General features: G+C 43.1%; 2 protein-coding genes across 5 annotated transcripts in view; one reads left to right on the forward strand and one right to left on the reverse strand.

Annotated features, from left to right (window-relative positions):
* ANKRD6 (ankyrin repeat domain 6) overlaps positions 1 to 1,845 on the reverse strand; it is a 99,642-nt gene extending 97,797 nt beyond the window's left edge. For 3 of the 4 annotated variants that reach the window (XM_072036191.1, XM_038176092.2, XM_038176093.2), the window contains exon 1: positions 1,705 to 1,845. The gene's annotated coding sequence lies outside the window, so the exon portion shown is untranslated. The remainder of the gene's footprint in view (positions 1 to 1,704) is intronic. The other variant, XM_072036188.1, reaches the window with a different exon arrangement.
* A 2,381-nt stretch (positions 1,846 to 4,226) lies between these two features.
* Positions 4,227 to 23,575, forward strand: RRAGD (Ras related GTP binding D). The gene is made up of 7 exons (XM_027454908.3): positions 4,227 to 4,683; positions 9,521 to 9,816; positions 10,240 to 10,439; positions 11,457 to 11,571; positions 16,482 to 16,624; positions 18,257 to 18,405; positions 20,248 to 23,575. Exons 1-7 carry the CDS (start codon positions 4,242 to 4,244, stop codon positions 20,397 to 20,399), a joined length of 1,497 nt encoding a protein of 498 aa, XP_027310709.3. The 5' UTR covers positions 4,227 to 4,241; the 3' UTR covers positions 20,400 to 23,575.
* Positions 23,576 to 25,083: the final 1,508 nt, after the last annotated feature.

The following is a 25,083-nucleotide window of genomic DNA, read 5'->3' on the forward strand; positions in this document are numbered from 1 at the left end:
AGCAAGGAAGGGGCAACAAGGTTCCTTCTTACATCACAACATGACTCACTGGCAAAGTGCAAAGGTGAAGCTGAAGATAAATGAAGAAATACCACTTGGGGCTTAATCACTACTACCATGCCCCACAGGTGCCTCATTCCTTAAGATATCATTCATTTAATCAAGTGCAAGAACATCATATGATTGACAACGTGATCTCCAGTACGCGCCACCTGGGACAGGGCACGATCCTAAGCCAGGTGCTGCAACTACAGCATATTGACTTACATCAACATCCCACCGCTTCTGTTCCCCCAGAAAAGAAAAAAGAGCTCTGTAAAAAGCTTGCAGAAAAGATCCTGGATGAAGAGGAGGCTGCTCACTTTATTTTTACTGAGCCCTTATGGATTGTTTTATTTCTAGTGCTCAAAGTCAGTCTCTAACATGAGGTCAAAAGCGCGGTGTGGGTAAATATCAAGAAGCAGGGGAAAGAAAAAACCTTTCCCAAGGGAACACCGCCACAAAGTCACTTCTGAATTTGATTAAAGTTTCTTTTCAAACAAACAAGGAGGAGAGAAGCAGCAAGAGCACTTCTGTTCCAGAATCCCCATCCCCTCCTGCCAGGCTAACGGGGCCTCACCAGCACAAACCAGCACGCACCACCTCAACACCGGGCACCTAAACATGGACTTCACAGACCTTCTGTCCCACCGAAATCTAAAGGCAGGTGCCCAGTATGTTCTGCAGCTAGTGAATGGTACTTTTGGTACATTCAGGGGAGGTAACTTTTCTGCTCAGAACTTGTTGTTAAGCTCTGCATTAAGCCATTACGCTACGTCTTCCTGCCTGCGCTGCAGCTGACGATCGGAAACGTGATCGTGCATCTCCAGAAACAGCACGTTTTCCGAGTCTCCAGAAAACGGAGATTACCAAATACCTGGAACTTGAGCCTGCCAAAATAAGTTGCTACAAGAGTAGCTGCACACCTGGACGTGTCACCTGGAGAGCAAGCAAGTTAAGTAAATAACACTCTCTTCCTCAAAACAAGCCATGAACTCAGACAGTGCTACTAGGGGGTCTGCACCATGCCCAGCTAATGCTGCGTGTTTAGTTTTTGATAGATTTTCACGTGTTTGATTTATAGATAGATTTGTAGATGTTCCCGGCAGATCCTGGCGTTAATGTTGGTCGATCATTTTAAGATAATGTGGACAGGCAGTGGGGGGAAGCTCACCCACCCATCCTCCTGCCACTTTCTGTGCCTCCAGGTCTTCTCCTCCAGCACGAGGGCGCGGACAACCCGTCCTTTGGGACACGTGCGCTCTCCAAACCCCGAACACAACCCCAAAGAAACACAAACCCAAGAGCAGGCAGGTTTCAGAGGAGCCACAGGGCAGCCTCGGGCTCTCGGTGCTGCACCCCAGCCCGGGGGCTCCTGGCACCTTGGCGATGCCGGGTCCAGGCCCCACTCAGCGGGGAGCTCCCCGGCACCGCGGGGCCGCTTCCAGCAGAGTTTTGGGGTGCTGCCAACAGCAGGGACACCACCCCACAACTTGGCAGCAGGGCGCTGCGGCTCCCCAAACCCGACGAGGACCCGCACGGGCGGGCAGGCAGCGCCCTAACCCCCCCGGGCTCCCCTTCCGCGGGGCCCCCGCCCCCTTCCCGGGGCTGCAGCCCCCTCCCCGGCCCCGCTTCCCCTCCGAGCAGCCCCGGGACGAGCCCTACCGTCTCCTCCGGAGCCTCCACCGCCGGGCTGGGCTCCCCCGGGCCGCCGGCCCCGGAGGTGGTGGCGGTGGCGGCGCCGGGGCCGTGCCCGCTGCGAGGGCGACACCCAGCGGCAGCGCCACGGCGGGCCCGGGGCTTGCAGCGGGGAAGGGGGGCAAGGGGGTGGCCCCCAGGTGAGAGGCCGGGGGGACCCAGCCCTCTCCTTGCTGCAGGTGCAATGCGAGCAACCCGTGAGATTTGTGTTAAAGGAGTCCCACCTACAGGACTGCTTTGTGTTTGGTCATTACGGCTGAGAAACAAGAAGTTAACACGTAGAGGAAGACAAGGTTTCCTTGGCATTGATCTGCAAGCAATGTAACGGAGGTTTTCTCCTTTAGCAGAAGCTCGAGGAGATGCTTTCGTGATCCTACAAACCCAGACGTGGCTGGGCTCCCTCACTTATGTGCGTGTCAGTGGGACCTTACCCATGCTCAATTACTGTAAACTTGTTTAATCCAGACAGCCACTTTTGTATTATTTTTTTTTCCTGTTAAGAAGAGGAATTCATAAATTCCCTCAGTTGCCTGAGACAGAAAGTTTTTGACTTGTCTGTGAAACACGGCTCCTTTCTGACAGAGTCCAAGCACATGCAATGTTATGCACAGTGTATGTGCAAAGACTCAGCCCCGTGTCTACCTGCCCTTACTGCCAGTCCCGTGACTGAAGGCATGGCGCAGTTTCATTATGTGCTACAGGCTGTGAAGTTAAATGATGAAAGATTTAAAAAAATAAATTAAAAAAAAAAAAAAAGGAAGACAAGAAGAGAAAGGAAAAAAAAGATAAAAGGAGAAAAAAGAAAGAGAAAAAGCCAAGTTCAGCGGGGACGCAGAACAACTTGGTGGCACAGAGACAGAGGAGGAGTAATTCCTGAAGTTGATGCAGAGCCCAGGTCAGATTACATTGCCGAGGGGTTGGCAGAAATGCTTCAGCCCTACTCAAAAAACCTATCTGGAGTTGAGCCTGGAGTCTGAGTGGCTCTGAACCTGCAGCCGTAGCCAAGCAGGCAGTCGCTGGCATTAGATTTGTGGGAAGAACTGCATCGTAATCAGCCCTGTCATTCCTGAGCTTCTACACCCTAATTTAGCATTTTAATATCTCCAAATTATTCTCAGCGACTGGTGATGTTTCATAGCTCTTTGTACAAAAGAAACCTAATACCGTCAGTCAGGTTTGTGGGCAAGGCTCACTTCCCCTCGCCAGCCTTGAAACCTAACAGCCCTTTCGGTGCAGATGCGATCAGCCGGTACCGGAGTGAGACAGACGGCCCTTTATGACAGACCTGGAAACTTGTCTCCGCTTTCAGTCAGGAGTTTTCAACAGACTCATGTCCCGCTGGGCCGTCCCACGACAGAATGCTAGAAACTTCACTGGTAAAAGCTCTCGGTCCCAATTCCTGATAGCACACTTAACTTTGAAACACTTCACGCAGCCTTTTGGGACACTAAATCTGTTCAGGCAAAACTTCCAAGCTGGTGGATGAGCTGAGGAGAAAGAAAGGCATTTCAACACATTTGCATATGGGTAATTTGTCATGGCATGGCATAAAAAGAGATTTCTCCCCTTCTTCCCCTATGGAAAAAAATGCTCCTCCATTATCTCAAGTGGATTAGGGCAGCCTGGAAAGCCTCCTGATAACAGCGGCACGAAGGGGATAGAAACAGAAAAACATGGAGCTGGAGCATGGTGAGCTCAGTTCCCAGTGCTACCTTCTCCAGTCCTGTCACTATGGGGTGATGGCTCCAGTGCCCCAGGTGGAGCAAGACATTGGGAGCAGCACCAGGAGCCCCCGAGCAGGAGCCTCACTGAGGGCAGCGGCGCTGAAAAATCCCATCCTCCTGTGGAGTTTTTACTACTACAGCTTTTCTGAGTTGTCCTGCATAACATGCCTGAACGTGAGCTGGCAGTGTGCCCAGGTGGCCAAGAAGGCCAACAGCATCCTGGCTTGTGTCAGGAATGGTGCAGCCAGCAGGAGCAGGGAGGTGATCGTCCCCCTGCACTCGGCTGTGGCGAGGCTGCACCTCGAGTGCTGGGTTCAGCTTTGGGCCCCTCACTACAAGGACATTGAGGTGCTGGAGTGTGTCCAGAGCAGGGCTGCGAAGCTGGTGAGGGGTCTGGAGCACCAGTCCTGTGAGGAGCGGCTGAGGGAGCTGGGGGTGTTTGGTTTTGGGAAGAGGAGGCTCAGGGGAGACCTCATGGGTCTCTACAGGTACTTGAAACGGAGGTGTGGGGAGCTGGGGGTCAGCCTCTGCTCACAGATAACCAGTGATAGGACTAGAGGGAACAGCCAGGGGAGGTTCAGGTTGGCAATGAGGAGACATTTCTCCTCAGGAAGAGCAGTCAGGCACTGGGACGGGTCGCCCAGGGAGGTGGCAGCATCACCATCCCTGGGGGTGTTGAAGGCGAGGCTGGACGTGGTGCTTGGGGACACGCTCAGTGGGTGACGGTGGCGGTAGGAGGTGGTTGGACCAGGGGGACCTCAGAGGTCTCCTCCACCCCTAATGGCCGTGTTTCTGCCTCACAGGACTGCCTTGGTGAGGTGGGGGGGGACTGGGAGGAGAACTCGGGCGCCCTCCACCACTCGGCGGCGGGGCCGCGCGTGCGCGCTCGCGCTCGCCGCGTGCCCGCGCGCTGAGGCCGGGCCGGGCCGGGCCGCGCCGCGCTCCGCCCAGCGGCGGGGCCGTGAGGGGCCGCCAGGGGCCGGGAGGGGAGCGGCGGCCGCGCCGCACCCGGGTCCCCCCCGCAGGCAGAGGGGGAGCGGCGGGAGCGCGGCCGGCATGAGCCAGGCGCCGAGGAAGCTGCCGGAGGAGGAGGAGGAGGAGGAAGAAGGGGACGAGGAGGAGGAGGAAGAGGAGGAGGAGGAGATCGCGGGCTTGGCCGGCTACGCCGACGGGGCCGGCTCGTTCTCGGACGGGGACGCGGAGAGCGGCGGCGATGAGGCGTGTGAGTGCCCGCGGCCTGCCGGGGGACGGGCCCGCAGCTGCGGCTGTCACTCGGCGGGGCCCTGCCAGGCCCTGTCCCGGGGCAGCTCCCCGCTAACAGAAAATTAAACAAAAATCGCTAAAAAATGGGGGTGGTTCGCCATAGTGACGCTGTGAATGTGGAACCCCATAGGAACAGCCCTGTGCCTGTGCGTCCCGGCTAGCTGAAGGCAGCCCGTGCAGGATTAAGGCGAGGCTTATTTTAACCCTCCGGCTCCCCTGGCCTTCTGTTAGCTCCGGATCTGAAAAAGAGGGTTAAAAAAAGCACCGTGAGATTTGGATCATTTAATTTTTATTTATTTTTTTGTACCTAACCGGGCTGCAGGGCTCTGGGGCTTTCCTTTTCCCATTTTCTGCCCTACCCCTTCCCAGGTCTGTACGGTGAGCAGTCCCACATCCAGCGTCACAGCCTCGCAGTTCAGTGTTTCTCTTCCATTTCAGAGGAATAACGGAAAGGGCAGTGCAAGGAGGACAGCCCCCATGCGTGGCTGTTGAAAGTGAAGGGGGAAGCCAGAGCCGAAAGTAAAAATGTAATCTGTGCTTGTGGGCACGCTGGAAAATTCAGAGCTTTGTGGTGGTCATCTCTTACCTTGTGCTGGTTTCTTGTCTCTGACCTGTGCTGAAATGACTGCTTCATCTTTTGACTTTACACATGGGTTTGTATTCAAAGACCTTAAAGGCTTGGTTCACGTAAAGCCCAGTCATCTTTTTGATATGCTCCACTAAAACGTATTTGCAAGCAAGGAAACCTCACAGGTTACTTCCTCAGACACTCCGCAAGTCATACCCTCGCTGAGTGCCACACTTGTGGCAGGGGAGAGCCAGGTCTTCTGGTTCCGAGTTTTTCTTTGGCCGCAAGAATTTCCTTCCACCAGGCATTTCTGCAATGTTCATAAACCCACAGGAGCTGTACAGCATGGGTGATTGCATATAAGCTTTTTCTGTTAACTCCTTAGGCTAAGGCCATCTTTAATGCTGAAGATGTTCAGTGTATGAATGCATGTGTTTCATAAGTTTTGACAGCATGCTGCAAGCGTCACAGCTGCAGACAGTAGCACTGGAAATGCCATGAGATGAATGGGCCTTGTAGGCACAGGAGTGAGAAGTATGGGACTGGTCGTTCTCCTCTGTGCAGAAAGGGTGAAAACTTCAGAATAACATAATTGAATTGCATTAGTGGGCAAAAATACAACCCTACCATAAATCATTATTAGCTCTATGAGTTGAAACTAGACTCAGGCTCGTTATCTTGTGCATGATAAAATGAGCAAAAACTTTTCTTTTGGTCTGGCATAGCTTGAGCAGGTGAGCTGAGAGCTAGAGCCTTGATACTGGTGAGATCTCAGAGTACACCTGCCACCACAGCATCCCCTTCACGTACAGCTGTGAAGCACTGATAGCCACAGGCTTCTGAAAAGTAACTGAAATTGATAGGAAATTTGGGACAGGTTTCCAAAAAATCAGTGAACATCTTGAATAATGTGAAGGAGATGTTGGATTATTGATACTGTGTGTGTCGTGGTGAAACAGGTCGGGACTGCTACGTGCAGCTCTCGACTCTTCAGAGCTGGGCTCTTCTGCGTGTTGCAATACACACGAATTACGCTCTGTAAGCAAGGACATCACCCAATTCCTGACCAGATTTCTGTAACTGCAGTCCTTTTGTGTTGGGAAAGTGCTTTGGGGTTTGTTAAAATTAATTTGTGAATACTTCAACGGCTCTGGCCTCTAACCAGCAGTTAGAACTGAAGAGTTAGAACCAGCAGCAAGACTTCTGTTCTTAATGGCCGCTTAGAAAAGTTGAAATGTGAAGGGCTGCTGGTAAGTGTTAGAAACTGCCATTTTATGACATTTTATTCTATGCAAAAGTGAATGAAGCAGGAAATGTGTTTCATCTAATGAGATGGAAAATTATCTTACCCATTATGGGATAGAGCACAGTTCAGTGTTTCTCTTACGCCCATTATAATCTCACTTAGTAACCTAGTCTGGGGAGTTGCAAGGCTACATCTACTGGCATTTCTATGGCAAATTAAAGAAGGAGTTGTCATGCACTCAGGAAAGGAATGTGGGCAGGCAGTGCATCATCCAATTCCTTTACATATAAGGTAATCTCTTAACTCTCTCTCCAAGGAAAGTGCTACAGCAGCACTGCTATCTAGTCAGGTTTGGATAATATTAATTTACATTTCTCTGTCTTCAGCTGGCAGAATTTCAAAGGCTAAGTAACAGGCTTACTAGCAGAGGAGATGGCATTCTGCTTGCTAGTAACTGTGTGCACTTGCAGCTCTGCTTCTTTACAATGGTTTTGGGATAAAGCAATTCCTTTCTAGTAAGGATTATGATCGATAAAAATGTATCTGCCTGGAAAAATGTAATACAGCAACAATATAAAGCCCCAAGTTATTTAAAATATATTTTTTTAGATACACTTGAGTTCTTAGCTTATCCCTTAAAGGAAAGGGAATGATTTATAGCTGGCTTCTCTTCTACTTGTCTCATGACCTGTCAGCACTTTGGAAACTGCTGACCACCTTCACCAGAATTTGAAGGCAAGAAGCCTCAAAGATGATAAAGTTCATGCAAGTTTGATGAAAACTAGCTCTCAGAAGAGAGGAGAGACCCCAGTGAAAGCGTCCTCAGAGAGACAGGCAAGCAGATGCACATGTTTGCTGCGGCAGCACTTGGCTGAGCGGAGCACACGCGCGTTGTGCCGAGCCAGTCAGCGCGTGTCTAGCTGCAGGTCGGCCACAGCACGCCGTATCTGTTACTTGGAGGATGTGTCATAAGACATGCAGGGGAAGTTGGTGTCGTGGTGGCGAGAGGAAAGGGAAACAGAGTAAAAATCCATGGCAAACTGGGCTTCGTAAGTTCTGGTGTGGACAGAGCAAACTGGAGTTTCTTCATTCTTTGAAACGTGCAATAAAGCATTGACCCAAAGGCTGGTTTTCTTATATGCCTTTATAAAGAATTTTCTTCAAACCAGGTCTTGTAAAGCTTGAATAAATATTTTCCTTCCTGACACTCAAGGTGCAAATTGCAGGATGTATGGATATATGAACATTAATGAAATATTGGCTATAGTTTTGGCAGCTGTAGAGAATTTGTGGGGTGAAGAAGAGAGTAGGGTGAAAGAAACTGTTAAATCCTGTGACTGGTTTGCTTCCTTGACAAGCCTGTGCCCTGCGGAACGTAAAACACTGTCAGATTGTCCTATTTTTATCCCTGTTATTATTCCTCTGTAAGCGTGAATTATTGTAGGCACATGCTTCTTGCAGTCCCAGAAAGATGATATTGGTGGTGATGATATTGCAGTGTGCTGTCTGGGCTTTATTACTTCCTAAATGCCGCTGCCTGTGGATCAGCAGGACCTGTCCATTGCTGCCTTACCAACACCCTGCTGCTGTTTTGCTTCAAGGCTTTCATCTGTGCACTGCTGCATCCGTAGGTGGCAATTGACAGGAGCACAGTAAGTGGTAAGACCTGGCAAGGCCTTTCAAATGTATTTAAAACGCACAGGATCTTACAGATAATTAGTTCTGTCCTAATTGCCTGTGCTCTCCGTCACTGGGGTGCCCTGGGCTCACGCTGAGTGGCGTGGCTGCTCGTGAGCCAGCAGGTGGTGCCAGGGGGATGGATGTTGTGCACACACTGCCAGCCAGTTGTGAAGCCCAGTTCCTGGATAACAAACGCTCAGGAGGCACAAAGGGACACAAACAAGATTCCGGACATTCCTGGTGGGCACATCCTGCTTGGCTTTCACGTGAGAACAGATTTGATAACTGCGTGTGGACGTAAACTGTTCTCCTGGGCAAAGGACTCTTCCAAGCTTTTTGCGTTTTTCAGTCCGCAGGGCTATGTGATAAATGGGCAGCCTCACACTGCTGCTTCTGTGCAGCTGCTTCTGGATTTCGGTACTCTTGGAGTAAAAATGATCCCTTGGAAGTGTGCAGGGCATATGGAGGAAGGATGTTTGTTTGAACAAATGTGTTTCTCTTTTCCTGCAATTCAAAATTCACCTTAGCAGAAGAAGAGCAAGAAATACAATTATGCGGTGCCCTGAGTTACGTTGAATAGTCTGTTATGCGGTAGGTGGGAGAAGGCCTGCCTGACAGCTACTGTGTTCAGCCTGCCCCAGCACTTGGGAATGTTCTGCTTCAGTCACACCAGTTTCAAATTAGGGCAGGTAACACAACTGAACCACTTCGTTCCCAAGCATTTGTTTTACACGCAGGTGAGGGATATGCTGTAAACTTACAGTCTGTAAGATGCTGTTATCTGATAAGTAACACAAATTATTCAACTGTGGGTGAAATCTTTACCTTACAAATGAGCTCAGTGCTATTTTGAGTTCCCATAGAGGAAATGTCTGCATGCTGAGTTGTCTTCTTCCTATAGCTCCTGGGATGTGTGATTTCTTTTTTTTAAAGGAAGGAAACCTTCACGTAGCTTTTTGAAGTCACACAAACATAACTAACACAAACACGCTCCTTGCTTTCATGACCTAGCTATCAGTTGACAAGGATAGCTGGAAAGGATATTCTTTTCTCAATAGAAACTGAGCTATCATACCTTCTGCAGTCTCTGTTACAGGTGAGAAGTAGGTTTTATGATGGTGTGTACTGAGGGCAAAGAATCCAAGTTAAAATGTCAGCAGGACCACTCCCTAAGTTTAAAAATCGGCAATATTTGCATAAATCCAGTAAAAATGGTCAAAAAAAAATGTCAAATACATATTGTCTGTCAGTCACTAATTATGTTGTTATAATATGTTACTCTTCTTGCATGATTTTATTCAGTTTTGGATTTCAACGATCCCTTCAGTACTGAAGTTAAGCCAAGGATCCTGCTCATGGGCTTGAGAAGAAGTGGGAAGTCTTCCATTCAGAAAGTTGTCTTTCACAAAATGTCACCGAATGAGACCCTCTTCCTGGAGAGCACAAACAAGATCTGCAGAGAGGACGTGTCCAACAGCTCCTTCGTCAACTTTCAGATATGGGATTTTCCTGGGCAAATTGACTTCTTTGACCCTACGTTTGACTATGAGATGATTTTCAGAGGCACTGGAGCACTGATATTTGTTATTGACTCTCAGGTAAGAAGAAAAAGGGGAGGGGGGTGCATTTAAACTACTTTTGTCTTTTCTTCCTTCAGCAACAGGCAGATAAATTGGAACGTGTAGATTTTTTCAAAGGAAATAAATAACTTATGGTTACAAACACACATTAAAAAAAAAAAAGTCGTTAAAACTTGAAAAGCTGCTAGGTTATTTTTAAGTCTGTCTCCCTTTGCAAGATGTTTGAAACAGTTAACTAGGTTGCTTTAGCATTTGAAGGTTCTTGTTCAGACTCCCAAATGCTGACAGCGAGAAATTGATGCACTTGCTAGATATAGGCTGCTGTCTGTCATAAGAAATAAAATACTCGTTGTTGAGCTGTAGCATTTTCTAAAAGTAATTATTGTAAAATTTCAGTTGTTTTAAAGAACTTTCCTAGGTTTTCTATTTTTCCTTCATTAGGATGATTACATGGAAGCATTAGCTCGGCTGCATCTTACTGTGACCAGAGCCTATAAAGTGAATCCAGACATCAACTTTGAAATCTTTATCCATAAAGTGGATGGTTTATCTGATGATCACAAGATTGAAACGCAAAGAGATATTCACCAGAGGGCAAATGATGACCTTGCAGATGCTGGATTGGAGAAAATTCACCTCAGGTGAGAAAAGCTGCTGCACAGAGAGCCTTAAGTTGAAGAAAAGCAGTTTATTTAACAAGATATTATTTTGCATTCTCTTGAAGTAGTGGGAAACGAGATTTTGACATACGGAGGAAAAAATTAGTCACAGATACTGTATTTGATCTGAGCCAAACAAAGTATTTTATTTCTGAGTGTTGCCTTGGAAGGCAAGATAAGGAGGGGAAGTGCCTAAAAGCACAACAAATATGCTGAAGTCCTACCAGTTTTTTTGCTGCAGCTGCCGTCTTGAAGTAAGAACCATGGGCAGTGGAACCAGCTGGTAGTGTATGCACTGTCTACATCACTTTTGTCTCCTTCAAACCCCTCCTCTGCCTCACAGCCCCCTCCCAACCACTAGTCCTCACTGCTTTGGCCTTCTCAGAGCCACGTGGGAAAACAGGTGTTCTCTCTTTTCCTTGTGTCTGGTGTTAAAGCAGATTATTGGAGCAAGTAGTTAAAAACAAGGGACTGATGCAGACTGGGATACTAGGCAACATGAAGTTTTCATGTCATCCTTAGCCCTTAAAGCCAAGTAAAAATACTCATGTAAGCAGAGAGACCTGTTTTGCTGACATGCCGCCTCATGCGCTCATAAAAAATGGTGTTGTTGCATTGTTAAATTGGACCACAGCTTTCAAAAAGTGAGTCACAACAGGCTTATTCAGTAATGTTCCTCTCCTGCAATTTGAAAAATATTTTCCTAAGGTTACCAAGGTGGGAGTTGCATCATGAAGTTCTCCATCAGGTGCTAATTTGCAGTGTCTAGTTTTTTTGTCGTGTAGAGATGCGTAGACCCATGCCAAGCATAATCCTGAGAATTTAGTTTCTGTGTGAAGTCCTGTGCTTCAATCATAACATGTGACTTTATCACAAGGGGTAATTGTGTAATTGCAGGCACTTGCTGTTTGACAATATTTCATTTCACTCGTAGTATGAAAGGTACATCGTGTTCACAGTATGTGGCTAAAAGGAAAATGTGGTGACGTTTTTTTCCAGCTTTTATCTGACAAGCATATATGATCATTCTATATTTGAAGCATTTAGCAAAGTGGTACAGAAACTGATTCCACAGCTCCCAACACTGGAAAATCTGCTTAACATCTTTATTTCAGTAAGTACTTGTTACATACTTTGTCTGTAGACCTAGCTATGTCCAACATTGCATGTTCAGCTGTTCTGTTCACTGCCTGCTGAGAGATTGTGAACATTGTGAGCTTTCAGAGAAATGATCAAAGCTTAGATGGAAGGCACCCACCTGCAGCTAGGCCTCACCTCCCTATTTGTCTAACAGTGCTGCTGAGACTTAGTATTTCCTGAGTGAAAACGACAGTGGGTTAGCAGCCATCACTTTTCTGCTCATGTATCCAGGTGAATGTTGCAAAGGTCTGTGCTGCATGCATTGCTTAAGTACTACTTGGAATTTGTGCAGATAAATTCTTAAAGGAGCATCATCTAGTCTGACCTCTTACGTAGAGCTGGCTATGGTACATCCTAGAATTAATTCTACTTTGAAGTTTACCTCTCAAGAAAATCTTCTTATCCTAATGTTTTTAGAGGTAGAGGCCGTGACAGCTTTCACAGCTTCCACAGTTACTCCTAGGTCAGTTAGGGAGCTTTGTGTAATGACTTGTTACCACTGTGGAGGTAATTGCTTGTTTGACTGTTCCTGGCCGTGTGCTCCCATTACCTCTTTGTGTTAGTTGTGACACATGCCTGTTCCCTTCTGGAGTCACTCTGACACATGCTCACGCAGCAGAAGGCCGTCCGGTTCTTCTGATGGTTTAATTTAGTCAAAAGCTTTTAATGGAAGAGTCCAACACGCTCCTGTTTGGGCACAAGATAAGAGGTAGGGACATGTGGCCATGAGCAAAGGCGAACACAGGCAGTAGTTTGTGAAAAAGGGGAACTCCTTCTGGTGGTCATGGATCCAGCTCCAAAAATTGCACCTTTTCTTCTCACAGCATTATGATTTTGCACCTTGCATCTGGCATTAATTTGTCAAACTTCAGTGTCCAAGCAAGGCGTTTTGTTTTGCCTTTTTGTGATTCTGAAGTAATGAAACTTACTTAATAGCATTCAACAGCCTGCAAGATAAAATTAGACTTCACAGTTTCTCAGTGTGGGGTGTGAAAATTGAGGGAGAGGGAGTTGGATGTGCTGCTGAAATGGGGGAGCTAGGAATGTCTTTCCAAAGCTTATTTTCTTACTATTAGGCAATCGATGATGACATTTCATAACGAAGGTTTTATTACAAAGATCTGGTTCCACCAAAATGGCCGGACTGTACACCAGTTATCATCCAGCCACTTAGGATAGAAAAATAATGAAAGGAGGATGATTATAGCTCTGGAGCAATTTGATATTATTCTGAATATGCTGCACAGTATTAATGAGGAGGCTGTCTGAATGGTAATTGTCCTGGTGCCAGAGCCACCCCAGTCACTCGTACTGTAAGTCTGATCTCTTTATGGGGTCTCCTCGCTGTTTGTACCAAACCACCACATGAACTGAGCACAAGCAGTTTTCTGGATGATGGCAGTTGCTTGTGCATCTGGGACACCCTTGAGGAAGGTCCCATAACATGTAGAATATGAGATGTAATTGGTAAGGAGGAGCCACTCATTCAAATGAATGGGAAGTTCAGAGAAGTGCTTCTGAGAGAGATATTTCCCATACATGGAGTCTCAGACTGTGTTTGTATGCTCCAAATAGAGCATAATCCAGTTTGGTAGTGGCGTAGAGCAAGACATCGCCGCATGGCTGTGTCCTCAGTGTGCTTGCCTTCTGTTTTTAAGAGCATCTTGTGTCTGTAGACAGGAGACTTGGAATGACTCGATTTAATAAGAAGTTTAGGAAGACTAAACATCATCCTCCAGCGTAGAATTAGTGGGCGCCTCTTTACTTTAGCAACTTACTGACAACAAGTCAGGTTAGGAATCCTGACACAGATTTTGGTCATGCCTTGCCTCGGGAAGCCAGTGTGTCGGGTGTCAGTGTGGGCGTGTTGGTGTTCCTGTGCGAGTTGTAGCAACATTCATGAGGATGTGCTTTCATTTATGCCACGAACACTTCCAACACAAAAGCTGGTGACTACAGAAATAGATCTACGATCACCCCTGAGTTCACCTCAGGTTTTTACACCACTTTTACAGTGGCACAGTGTGTTAGCTTGTACAGCTTGTATATTTGAGCATCCATCAGCATGCTAATACTGCTTCTACATTTTTTTTGTCTTAACTGTCTGTACAGTGTGAAGTAATAGCTGGTTTGGCATTCAGAACCCATGTAAATCTTGGCTAACATTCTACCAGCTTCTTAGAGAGGAAAGGCTGTTTATTTATTTATTTATTTTTATTCCTACGGCCTTAGCAAGCAGTCAAGTTGTGTGCCATGGGAATGTGGATTTTTCTTTTTAAGTGCTGTTAAAAACAGTAAGCTATCACAGTGAACATAAAGTTAAGTATAATTTTGTTTAACAATTTAATTATCTATAAATTAAGCTATAGTACACGAAATCTTCTCTTTCCACAAAAGCTGTTTAACTGTCCAAAATTCATTTCTCTCTACAAATGACTAGTGATATCCTTGAAGTTCATTTCAAAACAACATATTAGGGCCAAAGAAGGAAAGGGATAGGCTTGTTTACCCAACCTAACAGTTGCTTTCATACTGTCATTTTCCCTATCTGATTGTTAATGATATAAAGTCTCTTTGAATAGTGTTTTTTATTTTTTTTATTTTTTTATTCAGTGTTTCCTGACTTCTTATGACTTCATAATCACTGTTTGTACTGGTATCTTTTTTCCTTGAGAAATTTCCTCACAAACATTCTGGCAAATTGTTTGCTTTTGTAGTTAGAGGCATAATATAAACCCTGACAAACGAAATCAGTGAGGTCACGTGGGTACAGTTCAGTGGTCACTAATACTGCCAGCCCGTCCTACCCTTTCACAGAGGTTTCTGTCACCATACAGAGTTTGACAGAAGCAAATGCACACCAGTTTCTCAGCAAATCCCACCACAATGTATTAGTTTCAGCTAAAGACAATGATAGTTTAAGTTAGGATGCCGAGCTACCAGCACGTGTAGCTGCTGGCATGGCAGACTTCTCCAGGTGCAAACCTTTTAAACTGTCACTGCAAGTGCACACAAGCTGCAGCTGCTAGAGCTCTGGGATGGGTATGCCACTTCTCTTTGTTAGATGCTACAATATTGTCACTTCAGTACTATTGTACTTAGAGCAGGTTGGATATGGCTGGGTCCTGTTCAGCTTTTTTTTTTTATCTGTATGTCCAAGGATGGAAGCTCCACAACCTCTCAGGTTGTCATGCTTCTAGTGCTTGATGCCAAAAAACATTTTTTTTGTCTTGTATCAAGTCCGAATTCAGCTCTTTTGCCTCTTGTCCTTCAACACCGTAGCTTGGAGAAGAGATGTGCTGCCTTCCACACACCCTCCCATTAGGTATTTGTAGACAGCAACGAGCCTTCTCTTCCTCAGGGTGAACAAACCCAGTTCTCTCAGAGTCTCCTTGTACATTGTGTGCTTCAGCTCCTGGACATAAGATATCCAGAGGGTGTACTTGGTCTTGAAAAGTTATTTTTTTTATTAATGAATTACAGAAATGGGCCATACATGAAGTTCCATAAAGAACTAGAAGAATTTAATCTGTTACTGCTATTGATTTATTGATGGGTGTTTCCAATCTTAGTTGTGTGTCCAGCAGTAGAAGAATTAAACTTTAAAATGAAAATATCCAAAGTACTGCTGCCTTTGTACTCCGTACAATGGCATACCAGGGGCTGGAATCTTTCTGCTTATTTCAGAGGAATTGGAAAGTGTGAGGGTTACTTTTTAGTCTCTTAATTAGGTGTTAAATTGCTCACTTAGAAAAGAAAGAATAAGGAAAAGAAAATTTCTGTAACTACAAAGGAAACAGTAACTAATAAAACTTGTTACGGCTTTTCAGAGTGTTTTTGACAGTTACAAAACTGCTGTGGCAGCAGTCCCAAACCATACTGAAAGGGAAGCCCATATATGGGAAAAAAATACTGTTTGATGGGAGAAAGAGGATTCTTTTCCTGTGTATTTGGATGATGAAGCATGTTTGTCAGCTTGAGCTTTAGCAATACTGGGAAATCGTCCTTTGTGTTCATCCTGGGACAGCTGCCCAGGTGCAAACCCTTGATATCAGCAAGCAAAGCTGCGGCTTTCAGTTAAACAGTACACATTTTCCTTTTTTTTTATCCCTCCAGGAAAGAGAGGTTTATGATAGTTTACCTTATCTGCACAAAGGGTATGAGCTGAAACTGAGTTAGCATTCCTGCCTAGCCTCTGAGAGCTGCAAATACGATACAGCTTCAGCATGGAGAGAGTCTTGATCAATTTGGCAGGATGACAGGAGCGTAGACGTTGTAGTACTAGCAAGCCTTGACATCATAAAAATAACTTTAACCACCAGTTCCACATGAAAAATGAAAGAGTGCTATCGAAACAGTGGTCTTTCTCCTATGATCCTAAAAGATTTAAGGAACAAGGCAGTAGAACAGCTACAGGCCCTGATGAGACTGCTTCTCATTTTCGTTGAGGAATTAGTTCCTGATTCCTACTTGCCTCCTTTGTCCTCAACTTTTCCTTTTCATCATTTCCATCAGCTTACGTGTTCAGTTCTTTTTATGTCCATTGTCACAATCAGAAACAGGACACCAAAATCTTAATCTTGGAATTTTTTCTCGCATTTTCCACTGAAAATAAATGTAATTTATCCAGATGCTTTCCAGAGAGGAAGCTGGGGAGTCTGACTTGGCTCAGAGGCAGAGACATTGAAAGATCTTCAGCCATTACAGCTTGCTACAAATACTTCAGTGCTCTAAAGTTCTTTGAAAATGAGCTTGATTGCAAATTAACTCCCGCTTACTCAGCCTAACTTTTTGTATAGTAGGCAAGTAGGGGAACAAAAAAAAAAGCTTGGTAGTAATTTGTAGACGTGGCTTACATTTTCTTTTTCTTTTTTCTTTTAATAGAATTCTGGGATCGAAAAAGCATTTCTATTTGATGTAGTCAGTAAGATCTACATTGCAACGGATAGCACTCCAGTGGATATGCAAACTTACGAGCTCTGCTGTGATATGATAGATGTTGTGATTGACATTTCGTGTATATACGGGTAAGTAAATTGTTAATGTCTTTCATGGAATGATCTCAAAATTGGAATGATGTGGGTGTAAACAATAATGAGGAGGAGTAATTTATCAGGGCAGGGGAGGAGGAGGAAATGGCAGGCCTCTGAGGTGCAGATAAACTGCCAGCAACAAACTGTTCCCTGTTCAGCCTCTCATGTGAGGACCTTCCTCTTTCTATGTATTTTTTATTTTTTTTGTAGGAAGGAGTGGTGAGTAGTTTTATAGTAGTTTTGTTTACTTTAATAGCTAGTGGCCTCTACTGCAGGGAGCTGCTTCACTCTTCCTTCAATTGTTTGCCCTCTCTTCCCTGTGTTATGTTGGTATTTTTTCAGCTTCCCCTCTGTGTCCTTTAGCAACTGGGGAACTTCTGGAGTAGCTTGCTCCTTTCCTTGCAGGTTATATTGGTGTTTATGGCTTGCTCCAGTGCAATGCCAGCTGCTCCTGAAGCAGGCGGGGGCACACTAAGAATTAGTGCATTACTTGGCGGCTAATCCACAGTATGCTTATAAAAGCGTGGTAGTTCTTGTTAGTCTGGGATTCCTACCATTTTTTTGTTGCAGTCTTGGAGAAAGTATGAGGTGGAGGTGCACAATAAACATCAGAACTTGAAAAGAACAACAAATTGTTCAATACCTCTGTAAAACTTTTAAGTTGTGTATCTTTCAGATACTGGATTTGGTCACCTCAGTAACTCTACAAGAACTTGTGTTTTCGAGAGGCGTGCAGTCAAGGATTCTGATTCTGTAGCTTTTTTATTTTTGTACAAATATAAAGCTGTGTAGTTCAAATGACTGCGTTTAATTATTATCTGCACAACGTCACCTGGGGGGCATTGTAATCCCAAAATGTCTCTCTGCCACTGACTTTGTGTGATCGTGTAGCATTTGCCACCAGAAATCTGTCATGTTTTTTAGGTATAGACTGAAGATATGACACTAGAATTAATTTCTTGTTTTTCATTCCTGGAGCGTCTGTGGGTTTTGCTATTTTAATATATTATTAATGCTAGTTATTCTGGGAGACTGATGATAACTTCCCATTTAACAAGATCTGTGTGTGCATTCAGGAATGAAGGTAAAATTACAAGGTCCGAAGCTAATACAGCGATCATCATGAGGCATCATCTGTGAAAGAGAAATCTCCATGATATGATGCTGCAAAAGCCAATGTGTCTCATGAGGAAGGTCTCATGATGGCTTAAATTATCAGTCAGCTGCCACTGCTTAAGCAAGGTTGTTGGATTTGGAATTATCAGTACAGATTTAGTGGTTCACGTGTTTTAGATGAAGTTGTAACGCAGTGCATTGAATAAAAGAAGGCAGACAGCCTTGTAGTAAATGGTTTGCAAAAAATAGGGTTCCAGTTCAGATACTTGGCAATCTGATTTCTAGCCCCAGATCTAAGATCTGTTGTGTGTTTGGATAAATTATTTAATCTCTATGTCTATGTAGTTTACATAGTTTTTACGTAGTGGGTGGCTTAGAAAAGAGTTTCCCTGAAAGATAAAAAACAGTCTTAAAATTTGAGATTATTGGGTGAAAGAACCAATATGGAAATACATTTGTTAATACACCTGGTGTTTTACCTTGTTTGTTTGTTTGAATATTGCCCTTTAGGCTTAAAGATGATGGCAGTGGAACTCCTTATGACAAAGAATCAATGGCAATCATAAAACTGAACAATACAACTGTCCTTTATTTAAAAGAGGTGACAAAATTCCTTGCTCTTGTTTGCTTCGTCAGAGAAGAAAGCTTTGAGAGAAAAGGTATTTTTCCCTTTTCTGAAATTGCATTGCACTTACTTTATACTAATGAATTAATGCATAACTGTATGATTGTCATTAGCTAATAAAGTCTCTAGCTGTACGGCAAATATTGAAGGTAAGTACAACTTGATAGAGCTTACATAACGTGTTTGAAAGCATGAGGTATTTGTGCTGGCATTAAGATAAGATGAAATCATAAACGTATTTGACAGCTTTCTAGTATGAAAGCACACAGTTTACATCCAGTGCAATAAAGCTTCCATCTGCAACAGGAGAATGTGTCAATTTATCTTGGCTAACGTTGCTTTGTACCTATTGGTACCAGCATATGCATTTGGAACAGCTTGAGTGCCATAACCAAGGGAACTTTACTGAAGCTGGCTGATAGAAATATGTTCTTGTTTTTTCTTTGAAAGAAGGCTTTCAAAAAGCAGCATATTTGGGAAGCATTTTTCATATTTTTCTATTTCATATTTTGCAGTTAAAAGTGTGTAACGTTTCTTGGTTGTATTGATCTGACCCTGGGCAAGGTCAATACTGAACGCTTAGTTCATTATCACTCTGCTGACTGTGGTGGTCACTGAGTTCCTGGCCTCTGTCACATGTCCTGAGACTGCAACTGAACAGTGGAAGAATGAGCCATCATTTTGGCCTGTGACCCTTGTGAGATTAATTCACCAGTTGGTGTGTTTGTGAATACAATACTCCTCTCATCTCTGCACTAAGAAATGTTACTTTAGCATACCCACTGACAGGGCTGCTTCAGAAAATACACCTTGATGAACAAACGCTCATTAGGCTTTGTCCACAGTTGTCAGATTGTTTTATTTACATAGTTTGAGACTCTTCATGCAGTAGTCAGTACTCCTTAACAGCATAGTTGTAGTATTATAATGCAGATTAACTTTGGTGTCTGGAAACTTCCACATAATATTTTGTCTGAACTTAAGGGAGAAGGAAAACAAATCCTGGGGAAAAAAAAAAAAAAAGTAAATCAGCATGACATAGTGGATTTAAACCATTTCAAATATGGATCATTTCCTGTTAAGGAAATTTAGGTGGAAAACACTATGGTATTTGATTTAAGAAAGCTTAATTAAGAAGGCAATTACCTTGTACGAGGACCTATGCTCAGTACCAAAATTCTGAAAGTGTATTGCTGTATTAGACATTTTGTAGCACCCAGCAAATCTTTGGAGTGACTACCAATATGGCTTTACAGCTTTTCTGTGGGATCACGTTCAACCCACTCACACGGTTAATATTAACTGCCTACTATGGATGTATGTATAACAACATAGCTATCGTGTTATTTTTCAATTACAGTGTAAAATTAAGTGTAACTGGCTGCTATTTGGGAACACGGCTATCGAGTATCCATTTCAAAGCCTGTGCATGATCAAAATGAAAACTCTTTGACTACTAGGTGCTACTTATTTTTATCACAGTTCCTATGTAACGCAAAGTCACAAAATGACACCATAATTTGGGAAATAATTTTTATTGTGGTATGCTGAACACTTCTCCAGTGCTCTTAAGTAAGTTAAAGCTTTGTAATCTGCCAAGGCACTTCTTCTGTGTATCTTCTCTTAAGACTAATATGTGTATTTAATACAGGATACAGCATGGAACTGTAATGCTCACTGAATTGCTTGTATTTATCAAATATACTTTTGCTTAGCATAGAAAAAAATGCTTAGAAAATTCACAGATTGTGACTTCGAGAAAGAGGAGTGTGGTATTTCAGTAAATATAGAATATAAACAAATCTGTCATTACTTAATTTGTGTAAAATTTGTGCAAATGTCTTTATTAATATGGAAAACATTTTTGTCTCTGTAGGATTAATAGACTACAATTTCCATTGTTTTCGGAAAGCCATACAAGAAGTATTTGAAGTGAGAATGAAAGTAGTAAGATCTCGAAAACATCAAAGCCACATGCAAAAAAACAAGAGACCCACTCCCAATGGGACACCAAGAATGCCACTGTAACTGAGGTTTTGTAGACTGTGGCAAGCAAAACTTTCATGAAGTTGATGTGACTTCTGCATCTCATTGCACTGCGTGAAGAGGAAAACCAGTGGGACTGATGTATTATATGAATTTTCCCTGAATGTTCAGAAAGCACTGTTTAAATATTTTTATCCAATCAGTTTTTTTAATATAGTGAGCACTTTGAGCAAAATGTTGTATATATAAGCATTGAGGTGAACACTTGTAAGAATTTTCTTAATATATGCTGTAAACCTTTTTCATGCCATATTAAGAAAAAACAGCTGTGACAGAAATACTGGGTACATAATTTGCACTTTTTCATGTTTTCCTTGTGGAGTTGGACTTTGATAAACTTAGTTTTTATGGTGATTTTGATGCATGGTGTCAGGTAAAATGTATGCTGTAGTTTATTTACCTGCTACAATCAAATTGGTTAGTAAACAATTAAGAAAACTTGGTACAAGGCCTTTTAAAATTTGTGACAGCTAATACCTAACATTCATACAGATCTAACTTCATATATTTTTTGATTTATAATCTGAAGAATAATTTTGAAGTATTACAGCAATAAGTACCTTACCAGGGATCATAACTGGTAGGTAAATATTAGCTTTTATAAAACAGGTTTCTGGCCAAATTTCATCTAGAGTTCTCCATAACACTGGTAATGCCCTCTGGGTCTATTTATATTATTTACCTCAGCACATTTACCAGTTAAATACCTTTCTATAAAGACAACTGTTTTGTAAAATGGCTCTATGTTGCACTGGTATTTTTATAAGGCTTCGGAGGAGGGTGGTGTATCTGAAAGGTCGAATTTACATTACTAAATTTGTTTTGAGAGCCTGCACATCTGCAGCTGGTGCAGTGAAGAATCTGTGCATATTTCCTTTCCACCCTGCTATTCAGTTCCTAGTTGGAAGAAGAGCTCTTTTTTTTTCCCCCAGTCCCACTGCAAACCAATTGCACATGTGTTCCAGAGGTGTTGCTCTTGGGAGTGGGAAGAGCCTGACTTGCATGGAGGGCAGCTTGCAGCACACCAAAAACGGGTAAGGGGAGCTATGCTTTACTCAGTCCTACAATAATCTGCCCCTAGCTGATAGTTTGGGAGACAGAATTTGAAAGTTTTGGCTTAGCTAAGGCAGGGTATAGTGCTGCGTGTCTAGCAAGCAAAGAGCTCCCAGTGTTTGCTGGCTTTTGTTGAGAAAGGAAGGGTTTAACCTGCGGTAAGCAAGGCTAAATTTAGTGGTGGTTTGAATGCAAATGCAAAGTTTCTGTATGCTATATATGACACATGGATAGACCTTGAGGCTCTAATACTGCGCTGAATATAGGAACTAGGAGGGCTCTTTGGCACTGAATGCAATGGCTCTCTGCACAAACACCTGCCAAAAGAAAAAAACAGTAGTTTCCAAGCCCTTTACTGCTGCCTGGTACACGTGACTTGCTTATCTTTCTGGAACAAGTTGGCCATTTTGGCATGAGGCTATTGAGTATACGTGGAGTTCTTGGCAATAGCTGTTAGTCAATAGAGGGATCTAGGCTGCATAATGTACCATTTGATCAGGAACGCAGTTCTGAGTGCTGAGGAAGGTGAGAAGTGTTGAGAGTAGTCAGAAGTATTGGTCCTGGTGGCAGCGTGAAGAATAATGACTGTAGCTGTAATGAAAGCAGAACACTTCAAAAATACAGAGTTCGGTTTTGGTCCTGTCACCACCTGTTGTCGTAGGTGAGTGTGGCTTCTCTGACCGTGCCCCTAAGTTAAAGTAAAGTTCTTTTCAGAGCTCACCCCAGAAATGGTGGGTAAGAGCTGCCTTTTCACAACTCTCCGGTCCCCAGGACTTCTGTTGACGGACAGAATTTTCCACCACACGTTTGTCTTTCGTTTTTCTGAGACCCACCATTGTGACCCAATCTCTGTTTTTCTCCCTTCCCTCCATTCAGGTTTATGTGAGATGAAGAACAGCTACCAGCGTGCATCATTTGTTGGACGAGACATTTAAAAAGTGTCTTACACTGGCTGTGGTATGAATGCTACCTAAAGAATGGAGTTTTCTCATGTTTGCCCTGAGATCTATATAGTCATGCATACCCGTGTACTTAGAGAGACTATCAACTTAATTAAGCCTTTCATTTACCATTAAGTTCCCTTAAGAATTTGACATTGACTACGTTGTATAATTTAGTGGAGGTGGCTTTAGCTAATACAAATCTTCTAATTGGATATTGTCAGAGTAAGAATGATTTTCTTCAGATTTGTGTTTCAAACATGTTCAATTATGAAGTTGAAAGAATGTGAAAAAACATTAATTTTACTCTAACTTTGGTGTTTTTCAGTTTAGGCAATGACTCGTGTGTTTCACTTTTGAGTAATTTTCTGTTTAGTGACTCAGATTTTCATGTACTAGTTGAAGTGATTAAGCACTGAGGCATGCAAGGGTTTGTTTTGTTTGTCTTTTAAAGAACTTTTTTCTCATTTTCTTTCTCATTTTCTCATTCTCTTCCTCTTTCTTTCTAAATTTTATTGAGGTTTTAGTTTTAAAGGGATGAAATACCCCATGTGCTTTAAGAGCTAATTCTGACAAATCAATGTAGAGAGACCTTTTTGTTTTTTTGATTAGAATTCATGCAAGAAGTAAAGAGTTCCTGAGTAGTGTGATACTTCCAAAATGTGTGAGCTGTGAGTCTCCGTTTTTGAGTGTCATCTGAGTTGCCTAAACACGGGGAGGCATTACTAACCTAGCCATGTTTCTTTGAAACACTTTTTTAGAATAAACCCAAACCAATTTAGTATCTCACAAACACTTTGAAGTCAGGAGCTGGATAACTCTAAAACATTGATTCAAACAACTTGTGGTTGAGGATGTCTCTAAGTAATTCTATAGGTAGCAGCCCTGAGTAGTTAATGACATGGGTTCTCTGAAGAGTTAAAATGCATCCCAGAACGTGCAGTGGGAAGTGGTTATTTAAAATGCTGCAGTACTGAAGCATCTTTTTAAAATTCTGTGGACATGAACATACTGTGCATTAGCATGGAAGTGTAATCAACAGGAGAAAACTACTCTGATAAAGCAGAATTCAAGTGCATCATTTGAGATCTCATGTTTTGTGCTGGAACTTTTTTTTTCCTCATTAAAACTAAAATTCTGTGTTTTCTTGCGTGTGAAACTGCAGTACTGCGGTGAAGTCTCAGTTCATTCTGACTGCAGCAGTTTCTTTTCTTTGAAGAAATTGTTCAAATGGTATATTTCCAACATTGCTGACCTATAGCCTCCCTCCAATTTCACACATCAGTTTAAATTGAAGAATTAAAGCAAGTAAGCCCAAACAGGTCATGGCACACAGTAGCAAGTGTTTGCTTTAACAACACATGTACTGTCCCTTTGATTTGCAGTAGTCATGGCAGAATATTTTTGTCTTCAATTGACTGTTGGGGTATTTTGTCTTAAATGGGATGTCAGCATTTGCCTACTGAATGATATGCATGACATTATTATAGTGATTTTTGATGCTGCTGCTTTATCTATGTCCTGTTCTTTAGGGAAATCAGATGGTTGACAGCAAAATCTTGTTTGGATTCTAAATGTTTATTGATAGAGACATCTGAATTTACTCAATTACAGACAAACACATCAACTTTGCCCATTTCAGACGTGTTGGAAATGAGAAATAACCCAGCTTTGTCTGGGGGACTCTTGCAGGCTCCTCTGATTCTTTATGGTGACACCTGTTTGACATCCCACTTGGTTTTCCATTGTATTAATATTTGCACATTAGGTCCTGTACTTATCCTCAAATGGCTGATTTCAATACTTTTGTTTCTGGTTCTTTTTTGGAAATGGTAGGGGACAAAAAAAAAAGACTCAAACAGATTGCTTGTTTTCATTTGCTTTCTCCCTGATAGTTTCTGCAATTTCTTTTCTGATTTTGTTATCTCTGTGATGTATGTTGATGTTTCATTGTAGGCAGATCAGACAACCAGTCTCCTTGGTCTATTTTCTTTGGTTTATAAGCATTAGGAGCTACGAGCTAGGTCTTGAGCAAAAATCTACTGAAAAAATAGTGAGTACTAAAAATCTAAGTTGCATACAATCCATTAAATGCTACTAACATCCTTAAAACATATGCTTATGAAATCTGGGTGCGTTTGTACACCACACAAATACAGGTTCATACTTAAATTATAGTTTATCCTGGCAGTCACATCTTAAGCATTTCCTAATTGGCTCTAGAACATCTATAAAAAGAAAAGATTCATATAGATAAAGATGTCTAAGGAAAAAAAAATTCTAATGTTGTCTCTTGGATAAAGCTAACATTTTTGATAACATAACAGATTTTCTGGAGACTCGTCAGGGGAAATACTCTGAATATTTTCCCCAATGGTGATACCAGGAGCTGCTATCAGAAGGATTATTTCTTTCAGAATTGCTGAGTACCAGTAGGTAGTGAAAAAAAGACAGTAGTGAAAAAAGGTGATGCCACACCTGCTCCCCCCTTTTTTTACCTTGAGACTAAACATGCTCTAGCCTAAATAGTGAAGGGTTGGGATTCCTGCTGATGGGTACCTTATAGGTTGGTACAATCATGCCCAAACAAACCAACTACCACCACCACCAACAAAAAGACTGGCTTACCTGCAGTATGTAAGCCAAGACACTTCATGGTATATTCCAAGATG

This window comes from Anas platyrhynchos, chromosome 3 (assembly GCF_047663525.1).
Source record: "Anas platyrhynchos isolate ZD024472 breed Pekin duck chromosome 3, IASCAAS_PekinDuck_T2T, whole genome shotgun sequence".
Taxonomy (NCBI): Eukaryota; Metazoa; Chordata; class Aves; order Anseriformes; family Anatidae; genus Anas; species Anas platyrhynchos.

Excerpts from the sequence above, each read along its gene's own strand:
- RRAGD (XM_027454908.3), top strand. The coding sequence starts at position 4,242 with ATGGCCGTGTTTCTGCCTCACAGGACTGCCTTGGTGAGGTGGGGGGGG. Across the intron at positions 9,817-10,239 it reads TATTTGTTATTGACTCTCAG|GATGATTACATGGAAGCATT; the intron begins GTAAGAAGAAAA and ends TTCCTTCATTAG. Across the intron at positions 11,572-16,481 it reads TGCTTAACATCTTTATTTCA|AATTCTGGGATCGAAAAAGC; the intron begins GTAAGTACTTGT and ends TTCTTTTAATAG.